The 20,487-nt window shown below is 61.5% G+C and overlaps 1 protein-coding gene across 2 annotated transcripts in view; it reads right to left on the bottom strand.

Annotated features, from left to right (window-relative positions):
* Window positions 1–288: 288 nt before the first annotated feature.
* The window catches only part of SORCS2 (sortilin related VPS10 domain containing receptor 2), a 485,475-nt gene continuing 465,276 nt past the window's right edge, over window positions 289–20,487 (bottom strand). Inside the window, exons 19-28 of one of the 2 annotated variants that reach the window (XM_070262760.1) lie at window positions 16,700–16,886; window positions 15,970–16,103; window positions 14,687–14,810; window positions 13,541–13,653; window positions 12,947–13,072; window positions 10,888–10,987; window positions 10,120–10,222; window positions 5,648–5,793; window positions 3,036–3,109; window positions 289–2,768 (exon numbers count right to left, since the gene is read on the bottom strand). In XM_070262760.1, coding sequence (XP_070118861.1) covers window positions 2,745–2,768; window positions 3,036–3,109; window positions 5,648–5,793; window positions 10,120–10,222; window positions 10,888–10,987; window positions 12,947–13,072; window positions 13,541–13,653; window positions 14,687–14,810; window positions 15,970–16,103; window positions 16,700–16,886 — 1,131 coding nt within the window. In that variant the 3' untranslated portion in view covers window positions 289–2,744. The remainder of the gene's footprint in view (window positions 2,769–3,035; window positions 3,110–5,647; window positions 5,794–10,119; window positions 10,223–10,887; window positions 10,988–12,946; window positions 13,073–13,540; window positions 13,654–14,686; window positions 14,811–15,969; window positions 16,104–16,699; window positions 16,887–20,487) is intronic. The other variant, XM_005608909.4, reaches the window with a different exon arrangement.

The raw sequence follows: 20,487 nt of genomic DNA, 5'->3' as shown, positions 1-20,487 counted from the left end.
TGCCGGCCTTGACAGGAGGCAGCGAGCCCACACCTGCGTGAGGACTTTGAAAGCCGACAGGGTGACATTACGGCTTTGCCGGTGGCAGGTTCCGCGTGACTGAGAAGGTTAATGTCACAGCATCCGCCCCCAGGGTCAGGAACACCTCCTGGTTCCTCGCTCGGGGCCCTGGCCATGCTGCCTCTGGGACCACCATTCTAGGGGCCGGTGTGTGTGCGCGCGTGTATCTAGGTAAATGTTGAAAAATAGCTTCATAATAAGACAAAAGCTGATCATATTCATTTAATCTTTGTTAAAAGCATCACAAATGATTTATTGATTTTTAAAAAGGAAAAATAAGAAAGAATTTCTCGCGTCTTTGTTAAGTGCATATGCCAAGTACGGGCACAGTCTGGTTGAGCGAGACGGGGCTGCCCACGGCAGGTCGCCTCCCGTTCCGGCGCCTGTATAGACCTGGCCATCAGTTACAGAGAGCCTCAGTGTCTAGCCAGATGACCCACAGCCCTGCACGTCGGTCTACACGGTTATGCGGATGGAAAGTAGAAGGTTCTAGCAGGTGCCAACTTATTCCCAGCTTCTTGGGCCCACACACCCAAAACACTCATAATAGAAATAACATAAGATACAAGAAAAACACAAATAACTAAGGGGAAAAAAACCCTACCCAAACAGCGGAGAGAAGAAGTTGAGGGGTCACGAGGGGACCTGCAGGCACTGATGAGCTGGGGGCTGCGTGCAGGGGCTCCATGCTGACCCTGACCTTGGACCTGCACGGTGCTGACCAGTGTTGGCCCCTGTGTGTCTGACCCTCACAGGACAGGCCGGGTGGGGATGGCAGGACGCAGGGCCCCCTGAGGTGTCTTTGGGACTGCAAGCAGGCTGGGGGCAAAGGTCCCCAGAACCCCAGCGTCTTCCCACACCAACTTCGCCAGGTCCGTGGCCTGGGGCCCTGGCCCGCCCTTCCCCCAGGAGGGGCTGGACGACCACTTGCAGGGTGACCTCTGAGGTGGTAGCCAGGAGCCCCAGCCCGTGGGCAGGCGGGGCCGGGAGAAGGACGCCTCCCCAGCCTGGCCGTGTAACCCACAGTGACCCCTTCCTCCCTGTGGTCTCAGAGTGCCCGTTTGTGACATGAGGGCGCTGGGGTCACCCACAAAGACTGAGGGGCCCCCGTGAGCGGGGGGCTGTTCCGGGTGTGAGGGGCCGTCCCTAGGCCCCCCTCCCGCAGGCTGAGCTTCTTTTCCAGGGCAAATGGGCTGATGCCCCCGGGCCTCATTGTGGACTCACCACCTGCCAGCGCTTCCTGGCCTGGCTCCGTGCTCCTCCCCTTGGAGGGAAAGGCCCTGCCCCCTGAAGACCCTGCCCGGGGCGGGGGGTGGGGGGGGGTGAGAAGGATGGGGAGGAGGGGAGGGGATACTGCCTTCCGGTTTCAAGGCAAAAGGGGACAACCTCCCCCATGTACTCATGTGTGTAGACTTCAGCTAGCATCCCTGGTTCTGGGCATCGGTGACTGAGTGGACCACACTGCATGGGGAGCAGGGGCTGGTTCCCGGGACACCTCTGCTACCATCTTGCTGTGTGACCTTGGGAAAGTCACCCTCTCCTTTGGCCTCAGTTTCTCCATCTTCAAAATGAGGGGCACACTGCTGGATGGCCCTTCTGGCTCTGGCATCCTAAACATCTGCTGGTTCCTGGGTTTTCACATTGGTCCCTTAAGCTATAAGGAAGCTGGGACACTTGGTGCATCTCCGGGCTGTCCCGCCGGGCGCTGGGAAGGCGTGCAGGAGGGCGCCGCCTGCTGGCTGGCTGCAGCAGTGCAGGCACTGGATCCCGGGGAGGCCCCTGTGTATCCCTCGGGGAAGCCGGGGAAAGCTTTCGCCCCACGGGGAGAATGGTGCCAGGAGAGGCAGAGAAGCAGCCCTGGGCCTTCTGGAAAAGGGGCTCCCGAGAATGGGGCTCTGACCAAGCAACCCAGACAGCTTTCGAAAGTTGAACAAACCCCCAAATGCAAACAGCTACCTAGAGAGGTATTTACACGATCCCCACTTTAGCAGAGGAGGGACAGCGGGAGGCATGGAGGGTGGTGTTGGGAGGGCCTGGGATGGGCGTGGGGCCTGGGTTGCAGACTTGCCGATGCTGGAGGGGGTGGACCCCCTGCAGAGGGGCAGCCGTGCAGGCAGGAGCTCCCTCCCTGGGGGCAGGTCTGGAGACGAAAGCAAGTCAGGAAGGACCCCACGTCCCTGTGCAGTGTCTCAATGCAGCGTCCCTGTGCAGAGCGACTGCGTGTGTCTGCAGTTCTGGGAGCTCGGGCGGCCGGGCAGGCTTACCTCCCCGGTCTCTGGGGGACCAGCCTCGGCCCAAGAAGTCAGGCCTCGAGCTGGGCGGCAGGCGTGGAGCCGCTGGGTAGCTGCGTGGGGTCCAGGCACACGAAGTGCCCAGAGTCAGGCAGGGGCGGCAGGCGGTGAGTGGCCCTGGTGTCCAGGGAGGGCGGCCCGTGTGTCCTGTGGGGTGGGCGGGCTTGAACCGAACACAGGGAGGGGCATCTGTCGCCTTGGGTGGGCATGGCCCAAGGAGGTGGCTTTTCCACAGGTCTCTGGGGGGACGCTCGGCCCAGCTCCGGTGCCGGCTGCGTTTGTGGTTCTGTGCCCTCCATGGGGGGTGAAACGACAGACAGGAGAGTGTTCTGGGCACGGGCCTCCATCGGCATCAGCTCACCAGGTAGCTGTGCATCTCTCTCGAGTTGATGCTCAGGACCACACCAGAGTGGTTCCCTAGGAGACAGAGAGACGCCCATGAGCTCAGGCCCACGGGCTGCACAGGGCAAAGAGATGGAGGGCCATGCAGGACAGGTGGCCTCAGCCGCGGCCACGGAGTCAACGTGCAGTGGGCGTCCCGAGGGTCCTTCAGCCGTGCAGGTCGTGCCTGGGCGCCGTGCGGAGGTGGTGGGGGTCCTTGTTTCCTGGGGGGTGACTGGGCATGGGTTCTCCCGGTGCCGGCGCAAACGGCGGACCCCACGGGACCTCCCACTGCCCACTGACCTGCAGCGGGGCGGGCCCTGGCACTGGCAGCAGGGGGATGCAGGAGGGGCGGTGTCCCCTCCTGGCGGGGGACGCTGCAGGGCACGGGCGGCGAGGCCGAGGCGGCAGGAGAGAAGGCCACAGCTTGGTCAGAAACGCGGGGGCTGGTTGGCAGTCCTGGGGGCCACGAGGTGACACCAAGGGACAGAGGCCTGGCCCGGGGAAAGGAGCTGGGGGACCTGGAGCTGCTCCTGTGAGCTGTCCCTCCCCCACCTCACGGGCACAGAGCGGAAAAACTGACCGAGGGCTCCTCAGTCCAGCTAGGCCGCAGGCGCGTGGGGCTATGAGCCCAGCCGACTGTGTGAGACCCTCAAGGTCGGTCACCCCCTGGCCTCGGTTTTGTCATCTGCAGCATGGGGATGATCACAGTGCCTTGCAGAAGGGGTCGTAGCGGGCACCATAGGAAAAGCACACCTGATGTACCCGCGCGGCGCCTGGCGCCTCCCACGCGCTCGACTGCAAGAGCTGTTATTCTTACACGGCTGTGTTCTCAGGGCTTGACGGCAGACCGCCGCCAGAGGCGGGAGCCAAGCTCTCGTCTTCCCAGGACACCCACACCCTCCCTCCAAGCTTGGGAAGCCGGGGGTCACTTGAGCCTCTGCAGCCACCTCTGTCACCTGCACGGAGGTGGAGGCCGGGCCATGTCGGGGCAGCATGGAGCCCCAAGCCCTGGCGGGGAGGGCCCTGGCGGAGGCAGTCTTTGGGTTGTGGGGTGCTCTCCCCAAGCTGGGGGGCTGCAGCGGTGCGAGCCCACAGGCTCTGAGCCTCAGAGCTGGGCTGGAATGCAGCTCCGCCTCTCATCAGCTAAGTGAGCTGGGGCGTGGAGTGACCCCTCTGAACCTGCGTTCTTGTCCATCAAATGGACACACTACCGGTACCCGCCTCACGGGGGTCAGACTACGTCCGGAAGCACTGAGCCCAGCACGGGGCGAGCACTCAGGAAATTAAAGTGCTTATTATCATGTCCCTGGAGGCTGCAGACACATCTGTGTGCACGAGCACATCTGTCCAGAGGGTGTGGGCGAGATGGGGCCCGTTGTGCACACAGTGAGGGACCCCCACCAAGGATGGGGAGCTGGAGAAAGGGAGGAGGACAAGGAGCGACCTGGGTTTGGATTCAAGGTCAGCCACTTGTCGGCTGTGCTGTCCTGGGAGAGTGACTTCACCTCTCTGAGCCTCACTTTCAAGCACTTAAAAAGTGAAGACAACGATTTCTTCTTCTCATGGTTCTGAGGATAACCAGCTACAGCGTGTGAGAGAACAGTCACAACAATGATGTCAGCAGCCGAGATGACAAGGACACGCTCATGGGGCTCCCTCGCGCCACTCTCTGCGTGGCTGCTCGTCTGGGGAGGTGGGGCTGGTCCGTGTGGAACGAGGGACAGAGGGGAACTGTTCTGGGAGGGACGAGGTGACTCCGAGGTCTGGCCCCCCACCGGCTGTGGCCCAGGGAAGCTCATCTCTTGCCTCGACGTCCTCAGCTCTGAAGAGGTGCCCACCCCTGCGCTCGGTGAAGGGACAGGAACCCCGGAACACAGGGCACAGCTGGGATCCCTGGCGGGTGCTCACAGACGCGGCCGAGTGGGGTCCCAGCCCATCAGCACAGGCTCCAACCGCCAACCTCAGAGGCTCCTCCTGGAGCCTCGGTTTCCCCACTTGTCGAAAGGAGGGGCTGTACTGTGCACCTGAGCTGGGTCCTATCCTGCTCCTCGCCCAGCGTGGCCTGGCCCTCCCCCACCGGGGGCCGAGTCCGTGTCCCCTCCCCCTGAGGATGGACAGACTTAGTGACTGAGCAGGACCGTGGGGCCTGTCGTGGGTGGCGGTGCGGTGGCCGCTGGCTGGCTGTCCTCTCTGGCTGCTCTGGCGACTCGGCCGCCACGTGGGGAGGAAGCCCAAGCCACACAGAGGGGCCATGGCAGGCGGTCAGGGGACGGCCCCAGCCGAGGGCTTGGCTGATGGCCCCTTAGCTGCCACACGCCCGAGCGGGGAGTGAGATGATCCTCGGCTGCGACCCTGAGAGGACCACCTGCCTGGGCCCGGTCAGCCCCACAACCATGGAGGAAGCGGTGATAAACCATGCTGCGACATACCGAGTCGAGGCTTTGGCTGTCCAGCCGGGGGGCCCTGGGATGCTCCCCGTTGGGCACGGTCACAAGGACACTTTGTAAACTGTAAAGTGCTGTGCACAGGTGGTTATGTCCGTGTGCGCGATGGCCACGAAATCATCACTTCCGGGGAGCAAGAGGTCTGGGAGTGTTGAGGGGTGCTCTGGGGAGAGGCCCCCGACATCCTAAGAACAGCCGGCTCCCCTGTGGACCTCAGCCCTCCGTCTGTCCTGCCCCACCCTCTGAGGGCCGGACCGGGCCTTCGGGGGCCGCTGGACGTGATGTGCCAGTGTCCACGGGTCCTGACAGTCCCTGGGCAGCCCAAGGCTCCTGTCATCACCTTGTCAGAGGGAGGGACAACCACCACGCCCTGCCTGGCCCTGGGTCCTGTGCACTGTGCCCGTCGAGGCGGCTGGGAAGGGGGTGGCTGGGGAGGGTGGGGAGGCGGGTTTTCGGGGCGGGCGTTACCTAGAGTCTGCGAGTCCAGATCGCCGTCTATAAACCCCTCACCCTGGATGGGGCTCTGCGCGCCCTGGCTGTGGCTCACAGGGCTCGTCATCTCCTGCTCTTTCTCGTTGTGCATCTGGGCGTACACGGTCCTGCCGGGGCGTTTCCTGCAGGACAGAGGCGGGGGCTGAGGCCACCGCCCAGGCCGCCTGCCACCAGAAGCCCACAGCTGGGCCCCAGACCACCCCCACGTGTGGTGCACACAATGCTCCTGGGTCTCATCTACTGCCCCATGTCTGCACCAAGCCGCCTCTTCCAGGAAGCCCTCCCTCCCGTTAGTTAGCTCCTGCAGCCCTGGGTTCCCTCTGCCCCAGCACTGGGGTGCTCCTGTGACTAGACCGGGGTGCACTGCAGGAGACGGCATTTCCCTCTCTCATTTCCCCATAGCCCGGCTTCTCTGGGACAGCAGCATCCTGGGCTCTGACGGGCTTGGAGGGCATGCATTCCATGCCACACACAGTGCCGACCCGGCTCCAAGAGGGGCCTGCTGGGCACCACGCAGGTTCCCAGGCTGTGCTGTCCTCGCTTTCCCATTCCTCCAGGGGCAGGAGAGGAGAGCGCAGGCACAGCTGCCTGGGCCTCCACTGGGCCTGGGCCCAGCTCCCTCGTGTTCATTTCCCCAGTTAGTCCCAGCAAAGCTCCGAAATGGCCCGGTCCCGGTCCACAGACGGAACCGAGATTCAGCAGGAGAGCGGCTTTCTCAGACGCTGCCGACCGCGTGCTGCCAGGCCTCGGGAAGCTTCAGGTGGCAGGCGCACATCCAGGCCCCTGGGTGGGCTGGACTGTGTGACCAGCTCTGTCCACTGAGGGTGAGCAAAGGTGGCGTGTGTCGCTTGCAGGCTGGAACATGTGAATGCCGACTTGAGTCTCTCCAGAACAAACGGCCCCGCTCTGTCCTTCTAGGCGCATGTGGCGAGGCACACGCCCCTGCCAGCCCGGGTGAACTCAATGAGAACGAGAAACCAACCTTTGGTGGCTGTGAGTCTCTGAGACTTTGGGGCTGTTTGTCACAGCAGCCGAGCCCAGCCCTTGCTGACCGCCACACCGGCCAGGAACGGAGCCACCCTCCCTGGGCTCCCACAGGCTGTGCTGGGGCTTAAAGCCCAGGATGGCTGCAGGTGGACTGGGCATTTCTCTCTGCTGCCCACTCTGGGCTGCTCTGCTCTCCTCCCGGGTGGGCCAAGCACTCTGGGGAGCACGCTGGACCCCATCACTGTGCTCCACTGTTTCCACGGCAACCCCTCCCCCAACGGCATGATTAATCCAGTGAGAAGCCCTGTGTGCCGGGCGCCGGGCCGGCTCTTACACCCTGGCCTCTCTTTGGGGCGCCGGCTGGGCCCCACTCCAGGTCCCCCTCTTCCTCCTCCTCCCTCTCTGCTCCTCTGGGTGCCACAGGGGCAGGTCCTTCTGGACCCTTTGCACAGTGTGCAACAAATCTGGGGCATTTTGTGGGAGCTGCAGTCTGTGCCTCAGGGGTCTGAAGGATGAAATTTAGAGAGAGCAGATTCCATCCTTCCACGGGCTAAAGGGCCAGCCCTGCCCTCCGCTCCCTATGCAGTTCCCGTGCCGCTGGCGCGCTTGGACAGAGCCCAAAGGAGCATCTGCACCCAAACTGAGGCCGAGCGGAAAGAGGAAGAGCTGGGGAGACTCCAGCCACCGGCCTCCAGCGCATCTGGCTCAGAGAGGCGTCTCACCGGTCTTCTCCATCTGCTCTCAAGACACCCACACCCGCGCCCCATGGGAGCCGGCCGCCCTGGGCGGTGCTCAGAAGGTCTCCATTCAACAGGTCGGGGTGACGAGGGGAGAGTGCACAGGAGACTGCCTGCCGGAGCTGGTGGTCCTGCTTCTCATCCCCCCACCCCCTCCCCAATCCTCCTCCTTGCCCTCCTCTCCCCTCCTGCTCAGCCTCCTTCACTCTCCTCCCCCATTCTTCCTCACCCCCTCCACTTCCTCCCACTCTTCTTTCTCCTCCCCTGCCTCTCCTTCTTCCTCCTCCTTCTTCATTCCTTTTCCCATCCCCCGCTTCTTAGTCCCCTTTGACAGATGAGGAAACTGAGGCTCAGGGAGGAGAAGTGACTGGCCCGAGCCGCAGAGCTGGTCAGCGGCAGGGCAGGATCATGTCGCCTGGCAGCTCGGACAGGGCTGTGCGCTCGGTGTGAAGGGCGCTCGAGCGCAGAGACTCGGAAGGGGCAGAGATGGCTGGGAGCCTGTCCTTCTTCGTTTGGCCCCTGCAGGTACGCGGGACCCCAGGCTCCCCCACACCCGTATGGCAGAGGGGGTGCTGACAGGACCCTTGCTCCCAACACCCCCAGGAGAACCGGCGCGCCCATCGCACAGGTGAGGAAGCTGCGGCTCTCAGGCCAGCATCCACCTGGCACGGCCACAGCTCCGTGGCTTTTTGAGGGAACTGAATACGGCAGTGCTTTGAACCGCGGGGGGAGAGTGAGAAGGCTGGGGGAGCCGGAAGCCCCTCCCTGGGGGTGGGAGGCGGGCCTGTGTTTCTGGGTACATACTGGACCCTCTCTGGGCCAGGCCTGCGTTGTCCCAAGTGTGGGAATCCGCCCGACACCCGTGTGGACGTGCAGGCGGGGGGCTGGCGTCAGGGGCAGGAGGAGGGGGCAGAGCCTGGAGGCTGAGAACAAACTCCTGCAACGGGCATCAGTGGGACCCCAGCGCCAATCCGAATAAAGCCGTCGGCAGCTCGCGGTGGAAGGGAAGAAGCCTAGGCCGGCCGTGGACGGAGATGCAGCATCGCCGCGGAGGCAGAGGGAGCGCGAGCCTGTCCCTGGCTGGGTCACGGGCACCTGTCATCCATCCGAAGGCAGGGCTGCTCGGGGGCCCAGAAGGGGCCTCGGCCAGTGAGGGGGCCTCTGCTCAAGCCCAGGGAATTCCCGGAGTTACGGCCCCTGGGGCTCTGTGGACACCGACTTCAACCTGCTCTGTCCTCAGGGTAGGGAGGGGGCCTGGCTTCAGTACCGGAAATCCTGGGCCCCGATGCCACTTCCTGGCTGACAAATTCCAGGGGGGCTGTGGGGATCAAGCAATGTTGTCCAGGCAGAGGGGAGGGAGCAGATGGCAGGAGGTGGCATTCCTGGTCTCGACTCCCAGCAGAGCCCCATGTCCTTCACCCAGGAGGGGCTTTTGGGAGGAAGGATGCCGATTTGATTTGAATTCGAGGTGTCTGTGGAACACCCAGGTGGACCTGTCAGGAAACCAGTGCCTCTACAAGTTTAGAAATCAGGAGAGGCCACAGTCTCTGGAAGGGTCCAGCCTCATTGCTCAGCAAACTCCTACACATCCCTCAGGATCCCCATGCAGAAATCACCTCCTCAGGGAAGTCCTCCCAGATTCTCCAGACCAGCTCAGGTCCCTGTTACACACTCTCAGAGCACCTCAGGTGGCCCCTTCAGTTGGAATGGAATCACAAGGCAGGTGACAAGCTGCTGACACACTCCCAGCAAGGACACAGCTCCCTGAGGGCAGGAACTGCATCTGCCTCAGTCAGCACTGCATCCCCAGTACCTGGACAAGTGTCCCGCACGGAGGAGGAAGGGCGTGCACCTAACTACAACTGAAAAGACCCAAGGTGCACAAAGGCCAGCTGGGAGGGGTCTAGAGAGGGGTCAGGTGGGGTCCAGGGCCTGGGGCAAGGGTGGGGCTGGACCAATGGACCCTTGGCTTCAGATCAACAAGAAGGAAAGGGTGAGCTGTATCTTCAGACTGTCTCTGAGGGTGACCCTGACCAGGGAGACCCTGAGGTCGCTGAGCTGACCAGGCAAGTTGGGGAGAAACTACAGGGTCGCATCTCGAAGCCGCCTTTTGCAGGAAACGAGTCTGCTGACACCTCTCCGTCATTTTGCCGGTTCCCAGGCCCAGAACCCAGGTGAGTCCAGACTCCTCAGACCTGCCAGCCTCAGCAGGAGGCCCCTGCCCACTCCTGCCCTGAATGTTCCCCGTTAAAGGCCCCCAACCCCTCCTCGTCTGGACCCTGGAGCACTCTCCCAGCGGAGCACCTGCACACGACAGCTTTCAATCACGCTCGCTGAGGGAGGGGACGCACCAGTGCTGGAGGAAGCGTGGGACAGAGGGACGGGCCTGGGCGACTCCTCACTCCTCGCTTCCCAGCTGCGCGGCCCAGGCACGTTACTTAACCTCTCTGAGCCTGGGTTTCCTCATCTGTACAGTGGGCAGCGGCCTCCCTCTGATGTGGGTGGACCAGAGGGAAGGATGGTGGGGGTGGGGGGGACGCTCGTTGGGCTGTGAGCTGTCTCCCTCCGGGACTGAGGGGACTCAGGACCGGGGAGTGGGCCCAGAGGAGCACCGGCCCCTGCAGCCCACCGCAGGCACAAACTCATACCCCTCCCAGGCGCCCCCTAAAAGCCCGCAGCCCCGCCAACACGCTTGGCCTGCCGAGGGAGGCCAGGTGGCCTTGCCTTTTGAACTTGTAGAGGATGAAGGCTCCCACCGCAAAGAGTCCGATGACAAAGAGGACCGCCACCGCCCAGTAGCCACCGCCTCCTCCCGGCCTCTGGGAATCTGCAGGTAAAGCAGCCGGTCAGCGGTCGGCATGGGCACATGCCTGTCCCCGGCGGGCGCCTGGGCACCGTGCGGCCTCCTTGCAGGGGGAGATGGGTCACGTCCTCTGGCAGGTTCTCTGGGTGCAGCTGGGAGGGGCGGGCAGGCTACGCAGGACGAGGAGCTCAGCTCTGGGCCTTGGAGGACCCCCACCCCTGCGCCCCCGGGCCTCCCGCTGTGTAATGCGGCTGGTCCTTCCTTCTGGAAAGTGGACAGTACCCCTCTGTCCATATTTATGCTGCCCTGGTGTGAACCCGCTGTCTCCCAATGGGCCGTCTTTACAGAGCAGAGAGAAGCTCTAGCTTCTGCACAGATTTCTGCCCAAGAGGGGAAGGGACACGCCTGACTGGAGGGGACAGACCCACGGTGGGGCAAGGGGCAGAGATCATCTGAGCCCCCAAATGTTTCCATAAATTACAGTCAGAGCTCCATGCAGCATCTTCAGAGAGGAGTTCGAGGCCATTAGCTCTGACCTGGGTTTAATCCAGGCGACGGCCCCGCTGGGAGGAGTACGTGGCAGCTGCGGGGCCCCTCTGTCCCCCTTCCCTGTCTGAGGGCCTGGCCGCATGCCCACCCCTCCCTGCAGGGGAGCTCAGACCAGGCCGGGGAGGCTCCTGGCCTCTCACCTGTGTCCACGTCCCTCACAGCCACCAGGACGCGGACCCCGCCCCGCAGGAGGAAGCTGATCTTCTGTGCATTCAGCACCTGCCGGATGGCCATGAGTCTCTGCAAGCACAGAGGGGACAGTGAGGAGGGGTCTTCTGGAACCCGCCAGAGGGGGTGGGAGAGCTGGACAGAGGGCCGCTCTGACCCCCTGCCTCTCTGAGCCTCAGCCTCCACGTCTGTAAAATGGGACACTAGCCCCCGGCCGGCTTCACCAGTAGCCTCTGATGGACCCACGCGACCCAGACCGGCCCCGCCCTGAAGGGCTCTTCTTCCAGTCGGACACGGGATGCGGTAAAGCAGGGGAAACGCGGGGAGCTCCCGGAGGCCCCCAGCCCCAGCGGTGGTCAGGGGAGGCTTCTCGGAGGCAGAACACCAAGAAGAGGACGAGGTGGTGACCCAGGCCCGGGGGTGACCCCACACCCGGGGGAGGGAAATCCAGGAGGCCATGTCGCTGGATCGTGGGGTGGGTCAGGGGTGGGCGCAGCTGGGGCTGGAGAGGACAGTGGCCCGGAGGGCCGCCAGCCCGTGGACTACAGGCACGCTCCTATTCCTTCAGGATCCGTGAGACGGTGACAAACACGGGGCGGGGGCTTGCTGGCAGGCACCTGGCGCACAGTAGGGTTCCCGTTCCTGTTCTTCCCTGTGTCCTGCAACCACCACACCATCTAATTCCAGAACATTCCTATCATCTCAAAGGAAGCCCCGTACCTGTCAGCAGTCACTCCCCCTCCCCCACCCCCAGCAACCCCTCATCTGCTTTCTGTCTCTATGGATCATTCTGGACGTTCCAGCTACATGGAGCCACACACTGTGACCTGCTGTGCTGGCTCCTCTCATTTAGGAGGATGCTTTCAAGGTTCATCCATGTTGTAGCGTGTCAGCGCGTCGTTCCTCTTCATGGCTGAGCAATATTCCATTCTCTGGACCGACCACATTCTGCTCATTCATCTGTGGAGGGACGTCTGGGTCGTCTCCACTTGGGGCTGTTGTGAGCGAGGCTGCTGTGGACGGCCGTGTGCAAGTTTTGTGTGGACGTGCGTTTTCAGTTCTCCTGGGCACGTACCTGGGGTGGAGCTGCCATGTCCTCTGTGTGGAACTTTCTGAGGGGCCAGCGGACTGTCTTCCACATTTACAGCCTGCCCCGCGGTGCAGGGGCTTCCGTTCCTCCACGCCCTCATCAGCTCTAGTCATTGTCCGGTTTTTGTTTGTGTTTCTTTGCTGGGAATGGTTCGCTCTGAGCTAACATCTGTTGCCAGTCTTCCTCTCTCCTCTTGCTCTTCTCCCCAAAGGCCCGGGACGTGGTTGTGTACAGTTGTAAATTCTTCTGTGTGAGCCACTGCCACAGCATGGCTACTGACAGATGAGCAGCGTGGTTCTGTGCCCGGGAACTGAACCCAGGCCACTGAGGCAGAGCGCACCAAACTTTAACTGCTAGCCCACCAGGGCTGGCTCCAACGCCTGCTTTTGTCAAAGGTTTAGAGCCACCCTCGAGGGAGGGAAGAGGCTCTGAGTCATCTTTGAGTGCCTGTCCCAGGCCTGTCAGGTGGCAGGGCTTCTATGCCCTGGATGAGGGCCGTATTTGGAAGCCGTCCTGCGTGATACAAATGTTTCTAACTGGATAGGGGCTGATTTCTGCTCTGTCCTGAAACCCGTGCCCTGACTGTCCCCAGACGCTGCTCACCTGCATCTCTGGGGCCCCAACATGTAGGTTGGGATGATGTGACCAGCTCCAGCCAATGAAATGGGAGAGGAGGTGGCACGTACCTCCCTGGGAGGTGGTCCAGTTCTGGGGCCTCCATCCCCCCCTCCCTCTCCCATCACAGTGACCTTGGAGGCCACGTGGGTCCCAGAGGGTGAAGCCACAAGGCAGGGGAGGGCCAGCTGCCAGAGTCGGACAGTGATTGGTGAGAAAGGAGTCTTTACGCAATGTGGAGCCACTGAGGTTTGGGGCTTGTCGTGAATTGCCAGCACACCCTCGGCCGTGCAGGGAGGACCCGGGCTGGTGGCCGCAGGACACACCTTGTCACTGGTGATGCTCCTCTTCCTCATGGGCCTCGGAGAGGGCAGGAGCACGTACAGGTCAGCCAAGGTGGGCAGCCCTGGCCTCACCACGGTCACCAGTAGCTCCTCGGGGACGCCGGTCTCCTGTGGGGACGCAGACGAGCCGCTCTGGTCCTCATGCCTTCCGGGTCCCCTCCGCACTCTGGGGCCCCCAGGAACACCCTCTCTCCCCTCTTGGCCTGTCCAAGTCCTGGCCACCCATCCTGCAAGCCATTCCTGAGCCCTGTGCACCAAGGGGATGGCCCCGAATCCTACGGCGCCCTGCTCTGCCCCCTGCAGCCCAGCTCTCCTGCTCTCCCCACACCAGCCTCTACTCCGCCAGGCCTGCTGCCTCTGCTCCGTTCCTCACACCGTGGCCACGCTGAGCAGGTCTCTCCCTGGCTAACGTCCTCCCAGATGTCAGGGCTCCCGACCATACGCCTCCCTCAACCCACAAAGTTCAGCCCACGCGGGCCCCTGTCTCCTGGAAGGCCCACTCCATTCCCCTTATCTGGGGGTCCTGGGGCCCCCGCAGGAACCGGGGAGGCGCTGGCATTAGAGGGCTGGGGGCACCTTGGAGAGGAGCCGGGTGACCACCAGGCCGACGTCCTCTCTCCACTCAGGGGTGTTGGGGTTGTGAGCGTCCAGGGCCCTGGAAAACTGCAGAGGCACCACCTGGAACTGATCTGGAAAGAGGCAGACGAGACAGCGGGTCAGCCCGGGGCGGCCCGGCTCGGCTCCCTCCGAGGAGGGGCCACGCGCCTTGGGTGGTCTGGGACTGCCCCTTGGTTGGATCCTGTGGCCCACTTTTGGAAAACAAGAGCCCACTTTGTGTGTCAACAGCTGTCCTGGGCAGCGCCCACTTCACTGGCTGCCATCTAATAACCACAACAATGACAAAGATGATGATGAAGACAGCCACACTGACCGGGAGGGAGGGCCTGCCGCGTGCCCAGCCTGCCCTCTGAGATTCATCCCATTAACTCACGAGGACATACACACCTCACAAGGTTGGCCTCCCATCCCCCAGGGATCCACGGACTTCGACCGGGGTGGTCCCCCCAACAGAGTAAGAGTCCCCTGAGAGCAGAGGCCCCTCCTCCTCTTTCTTTCATTTCCCAGGGTCCCCAACTCAGAGACCTATTCTAGAGCCACAGGAGTGAGAAGTGCCAGTGAGAAGCACCAGCCCCAGCAGCCTCCTCGTGGCCTCCCCGTGGCTCTCTCAAGCCTGGTTTTTCCCACTTGCAACATGGGCAGAGGCTTTTCAGGGATGAGCCACTCGGGGCCCCAGTGCTCTGGCAGCTGAACTCGGCACCTTCCAAGGGGACGAGGACTATCTCAGAGCTCGGGCGCAGGGCCTGGGCACAGTTTGCGAAAGAAGGGACGGCCACAGGCGATCCCACTGAACGTTGAACTGACAGCTGCTGTCCACAGGAGAGGCCATTCTTAACGCAAAAGGAGTTTTCACTGGTGCGACGATGAGAGCAGCAGCAGGCGGGGGTCTCCCCCATTCTTAGGACTAATTGTCTTCTGTAAATGTCTCCTTCGAGGGGCTCAGAGCCCCCAGGGAGCACCGGTGAATGGGACACGATTCAGAACAGGATGCTCAGCAAGGGCCTCCCCCAGTGACCAGGGCACACGGCTCACACCCCGCGCAGCCCGGCCCGTGGACGGAGGTGGGTGGGGGAGCGGCAGAAGGTTGTCGTCCCGGGGACTCACCCAGCACGCGGACCACCGTGGAGTCCTGCAGCACCGAGTTCCCGCAGGCAGCCTGCACCGTCACGCGCACGTCTCCCGTGTCCGCAAACCGTGTTGCCACAGAGTTGTCCAGGGAGAGCAAGGGCTGCGGGGGCACAGGGGGTCAGGGCCAGGCCGGGGTGATGGGCCGTGGCCACCTGCTGCCCAGGCCGCCCGGGGACCTCGGCACTCCCTTGCTCTCTGGAGAGATAGGGGCAGCCCTCTGGGAGGGAGGGTGCAGACAGCAGATCTAAGCTGACACACGGCAGGGTCACAGGCCGTCCCAAGCCCCTCTTTCCGCGTGGACGGTTATAAGGCCTGCCGTGGCTGCCGGCTGGGCCTCCACACCCCATCCCAGGTGGTCTTCCCAGCACCACACTCAGCTGTGGCTGCTGTGAGAGCCGCGACCCCCTCATCCTTGGACCCCCCTGCCCGGCTCAGCACCCATCCCAGGGGTGGAGCACGCTCCTCAGGATTGGGGGGCAGTATGACCTTTGATCTTGCAGATGGGGAGACAGAGGCTCGGGGAGGTGCAGGCCCCTGCCCAAAGAGCTGGGCCGGCAGCTGTGGCTGAGCTGAGATTCAAACCCAGAGCCGGAGCCCCCGCCTTGACGCTCCCTGCTCCAGCGAAACACCCTCCAGAGCCTACGAAACTCCCTCGGCCGGGCCTCTGTGTCTGGGCCCTCAGCTGTCGTTTGGGGTCTTTCTGCTCAGGGTGCAGGGCTGTAGTTTTCTGAAGGAGGATGCCCCTCCTTGGGTCTTGAGGCCCCCCCCAGCTCAAGGGTGGGCAGCCTGGCCTGCAAAGGCCTCAGGACCTCCCGCCGGCATCCTTCCTGTGGGCTCTGAATGGGGCTCCAGAGATCGGGTCCAGTACCAGTGACCCCGCCTCCATGAAGCCTTCCCTGGCCACGCCTTCACCCAGCCTAGAAACTGCCTCGTGTCTCCTAGAGCTCTCGGATACCTTGCCTGCCCACTTCCTATGACACTTGTCACACCCTTACTCTGGTCACCTACTCTGTTCACATCTCTTTCCCAGGGGAAAAGGCAGGGTCTAGTCTGATTCATTCTGTGTCCACCACACTCAGACACGGCTGACGCAGAGCAGATGCTCAGGGAGGCAGGAAAGGATGGTGTGCTCCTGCCTCAGTTCCACTGCGCCACACTGTGTCCTGCCCAGTACCCGGACCAGTGTCCCGTCCCCACGCTCCACTCCGGATGGGAGCCTGCAGGAAGGAGGGGCTGCGAGGCGTCCAGGGCCAGCGAACCTGCAGGCTGTGGCCGATCCACCAGTAGAAGACGGTGAGGTTGGGGTTCGGAGGCAGCAGCACGGCTGTGAGGTTCACCTCCTGGTTGATACCAACGACAGGAACCACTTCGAGGTAGAGGGCCTGCAGGGGGGCTGCAGGGTCCAGAACAAGGTCAGGGGTCAGAGCGCATCAGGGCAGTGGGCGTTTCAGAGGCTGCTTATTGGTCACTGTCACCATTGACTTCATCATTACCACTGCCACCCCCACCTTCATTAGCATCATCGCCACCAACACCACCATCACTACCATCATCACTATCGCCATGACCATCACCAACATCATCAGTACCAGCACCACCACCATCATTATCACCACCATCCCCACCACCACCGGGACCATCACTGTCATCATTACCACCAACACCACCACCACCATCACCACCATAACCATGACCACCATCACCATCACCATGACCATTATCATCAGCAGCACCATCACTATCCCCTCCACCAGCACCACCACCTCCACCATGACCATCAGCATCGTTACCACCAACCCTACTGCTGTGCAGACCACCAGGAGAGTGGATTTGAGCCCAGCCTTCCTGCCTTCCTGCCTCCCTGCCCTTGAGCCTGCCATCCCGAGGACAGGGACCTGTGGCAGCCCGAGGGCCCCCTGAACTTCCCGAGGACCAGGTTCTCTCAGCCACAGGGAGACACGCTCAGCCTCGAAGGGGTGATGGACTTACAGTTGACCTGGACAAAGAGCACCGCCTCATCGTGCCCTGCCGTGTTCTCCGCCCTGACAGACACACGGTAGATGCCGGGGCTCTCGTAGCGGTGCCGGATGGGCTCCCCGGTCAACGTGAGGTTCACGTACATGGCCTTGAAGCCGTCCCCCAGGTCCACCTGGTACTTGGTGGTCAGGACATCGCCCTGCAGGAGACACCGTGAGGCTACTTAGGAGTGGACCGCAAAGCTGAGGGGCCAGCGGTGGGTCACTCTCTCATTCATTCCCTCACTCCTTTGTCAAGTGAATGGACCTGGGGACCCCAGGCCAGCAGATCGGGTTCTGCCCTGGGGGCTTCCAGCGTGCTCTGCCAGGAGGGTTGAAGTGGGAGGTTGGGGTTACATTTTGTTTGTTTGTTTGTTTATCTATTTATTTATTTATAGGAAGATTAGCCCTGAGCTAACTACTGCCCAGGGAGACGGCCGAGGCCTGGGCCGGGAGCCGGGAGGGCAGCATGCTGCAGTAACAGGCCTAGGAAGACGAACATAGGAAGACTCAAGCCCATCCCAGGAAGAGACCGTGATTTCTCCTCCGTGACGCTGGGTTCCTGAGTGTTTCTCTCATCCCATTCTGTGTGGTGCCAGCAATGACGCTGGGATGCAGGGCCTGCGCACGGAGGAGCTCCACCGACCGCCACCTCTTCCCGGCAGAGTCACCCGCCTGAGCCGTTTACGGCCCGTGTGCTACCCTGCTGGAGCATTCGCCTCCAAATGGCTGTATTTTCCTCATAGGGTTGTGGGAAATCGAGTCAGGGAAACAACAACTTTTTCAACTTTATAGCAAGAAAGAGTTCTCATTTCAGTCTCAGATCCTCCCTCCCTTCCTCTCTCCCTCTCTCCTCTCCTCTCCCCTGTCATCCCTTCCTATCCCGCATCAGGACCACGCAGAGACCATACCCTAGGGGTCAGGAGGGAACAGGACCCTGGCTGACCGTTTAGCGATCCTCTTACCTTGCACCTGTCAAGCCTTAAACCTGACAGAACCCTTTAACATAAATTATGTTCATTTAACTTTCTCCACAAATGCAGTGTCATGGGTTGAATAGTGTCCCCCCTGGAATTCGTGTCCACCTGGAACCTCAGAAGGGGACTTCCTTTGGAAGCCGGGTCTGGGAAGGTGTACTCAGTTAAGACGAGGTCACAATGGAGTAGACAGGCCCTAATCCCGTGACTGGCGTCTTTATAAAGGATGGGGAGATATGAAACACAGAGGAGAAGCCGTGTGAAGACGGAGCAGAGGCCGGGGTGGTGTGGCCACAAGCCCAGGCGCACCGGAGCCCCCAGGATCTGGAGAGGCAGGAGGGACCCTCCCTGGTGCCCCAGAGGGAGCCCGGTCGCCAGCGCCAGGCTCCCGACCGTGGGAGAAGTGAGCTGGGCTGTTTGACACCCACGGCGTGCGAGCATTTGCTCCGACAGCCTCAGGAACCTTCCACGGGTGGCATTCTGTTGTCTCCACTTCGTGGGGCAGAGGGCGGAGGCTGCGTGAGTCCAGCGCTTGGTGTGATGGCTCGCCGTCTGCGGTCGCTCAATTTAAAGGCCTCCCAGGTGCAGGGAGGAGGGGGGTCTCCGGTCCCACAGGCTCCTGGACGGACGGAGGGGTTTTCCGCCTGCTTCCTCGGAGGCAGAGGGCGCCTTCGACTGGCGTCAGGACGTGGCCACCTCGGGCAGGGTGCCACACCGCACCTCTGGGGCCCTGTGTTCCTGTCTGATGTACACTGAACTATTGAAACATTTTAATTAGTCAAAATCACTCATCCCTTCAGGAAGTACATCCTCATCTGCAGTACATCCTCAATGTCAAAAAACTGGAGTTCAAAGAGGAGGAGGAGAGAGAAAGGAAGAGCCTGTGGTCCGTGACACCGCCGCAGCCTGGGGTGGGCGGCACGCAGACCTGCCTCTGTACGCTTGTTTCCCACCAAGCACTTAGAAAACTTAAACCCTTTATTCTGTGACAATTGTCAATTCACATATAATCATACGGAATCTTACAGAGAGACCCGTGTCCACTGTACCCAGCTCCCCCAGTGCCTACATCTCAAAAAATGGTACTATCACCGCTCAGATATCGCCCTCAACCCAGTGGGACACAGAACCACTGAGTCACCACAGGCCCCTCCTGCTGCCCCTTGACGGCCACACCCACCTCCCCATCACACCCCCGGCTCCCTGGCCCACCAATCTGTCCTCCACGTCTATAACTGCGTCACTTCGAGCTGTCCCATCCAGGGACTCAGACAGCAGGGAGTGGCTGCGATCAGACAATTCACGAGAGTCCCCCAGGTCGCGGCTGTGTCGGCGATCTGCTCCTCGTCCTTGCAGAGTGGCGTCCAGGGCACGGATGGACCGCGGCGTGTTGAACCACTCACCCCTGGAAGGGCATCCAGGTTGTTTCCGGTTTCTGGCTATCATGAAGACAGCTGCCATGAACGTCGTGCACGGGTTTGTGTGTGAGCACAAGCTGTCATTTCTCCGGGACGAACCGCCCAGGAGTGACCATAGAGTCCCACGGTGGTTGCACGTTTCATTTTTCAAAAAACTGCCAAACTGTCTTCCAGAGCGGCTGCACCATTTCCCCTTCCCACCAGCACGTGTGAAGGATCCAGGCCCCCGCCTCCTCGCCAGCATTTGGTGGTGGCCCTGTTTTTTATTTTAGCCGTTCTCACAGGTGTGCAGTGATCCCTCATTGTGGTTTAATTTGCATCTCCCTGGTGGCTCATGACGTTGAGCACCGTTTTACCTCCTCATCTCCCATCTGAACACCCTCTTTGATGAAACGCGTCTTCATATCTTCTGCCCATCTTCTGCCTGGACCGTTTGTTTTCTCCCTGGTGAGTTCTGAGTGTTCTTTCCACATTCTAGGAGCTCGTCCTCACTGGAGACGAGGTTTGTGCACATTTCCTCTGTACTCGGCTTTTTCATTCTCTTAACAGGGTCTTTCTCACAGCAGGAGTGTCCAATTTTCGTGAAGTGCGGTTTATCAAATTTCCTTTATGGACAGTGCTTTTGGTGTCAACCCTAAGGACTCTGCCCAGCGCCAGATCCCAAATATTCTCCCCTATCTTTTCTCTGAAAGCTTTAGTTTTCCGTTTTCCATTTCAGTGTGTGGTCCGTGTCGAGCTGGTCTCAGGGCTGAGGTTCTGGTCGAGGCTGGTTTTTACTGGCTGCTCATTTCCTGAAGATCATCCTCCTCCACGAGCAGCTTTCGCCCCCGCATCAAAATCAGCGGCGTGTTCCAGTGTGTCTGCTTCTGGGCTCTCCGTCAGCTCTTACTGTCAATTCTCAGGTATTCACAGAACCTGGGCCCCCCTCAATCCAGCACTGTTTCCACGCCCGGCTTGGTCTGTGTGTGAGGGCGCGTGTGTGACTGTATGTGTGTGTCGGTGTAGAATGTGTGTGAGCGTGCACGGTGTGTGTACCCTCCCACAGCCCTGTTCCCACACTCCTTCCCCAGGATCTGAGGAGGAAGCCAGGCGTCTTCCCGGCAGCGGTATGCGCGGGAGAACTCTCTATTCCAAGAGCGTCGTTCAGTGGCTCCCTCACCTCTGGCCGACCCGAGCTGCATGCCTGCTGCACTCAAGGGTCCGGCCCCCTGGGGTGGTGGCATTGGCAGGCTTGCCCCTCTTGGCTCCAGTTGAAGGAATCCACGGCTGCCACTGAGTTGCTGAGATGCCAGGCTGTAGGGGGCAGCAGACGGCCATTTTTCCTGGAAGTCGGTCCCGTAACTGAGGGCAGCAGCTGGGTTCACTCT

This window comes from Equus caballus, chromosome 3 (genome assembly GCF_041296265.1).
Source record: "Equus caballus isolate H_3958 breed thoroughbred chromosome 3, TB-T2T, whole genome shotgun sequence".
Lineage (NCBI taxonomy): Eukaryota > Metazoa > Chordata > Mammalia > Perissodactyla > Equidae > Equus > Equus caballus.
This window is presented reverse-complemented; position numbering and strand designations above follow the sequence as displayed.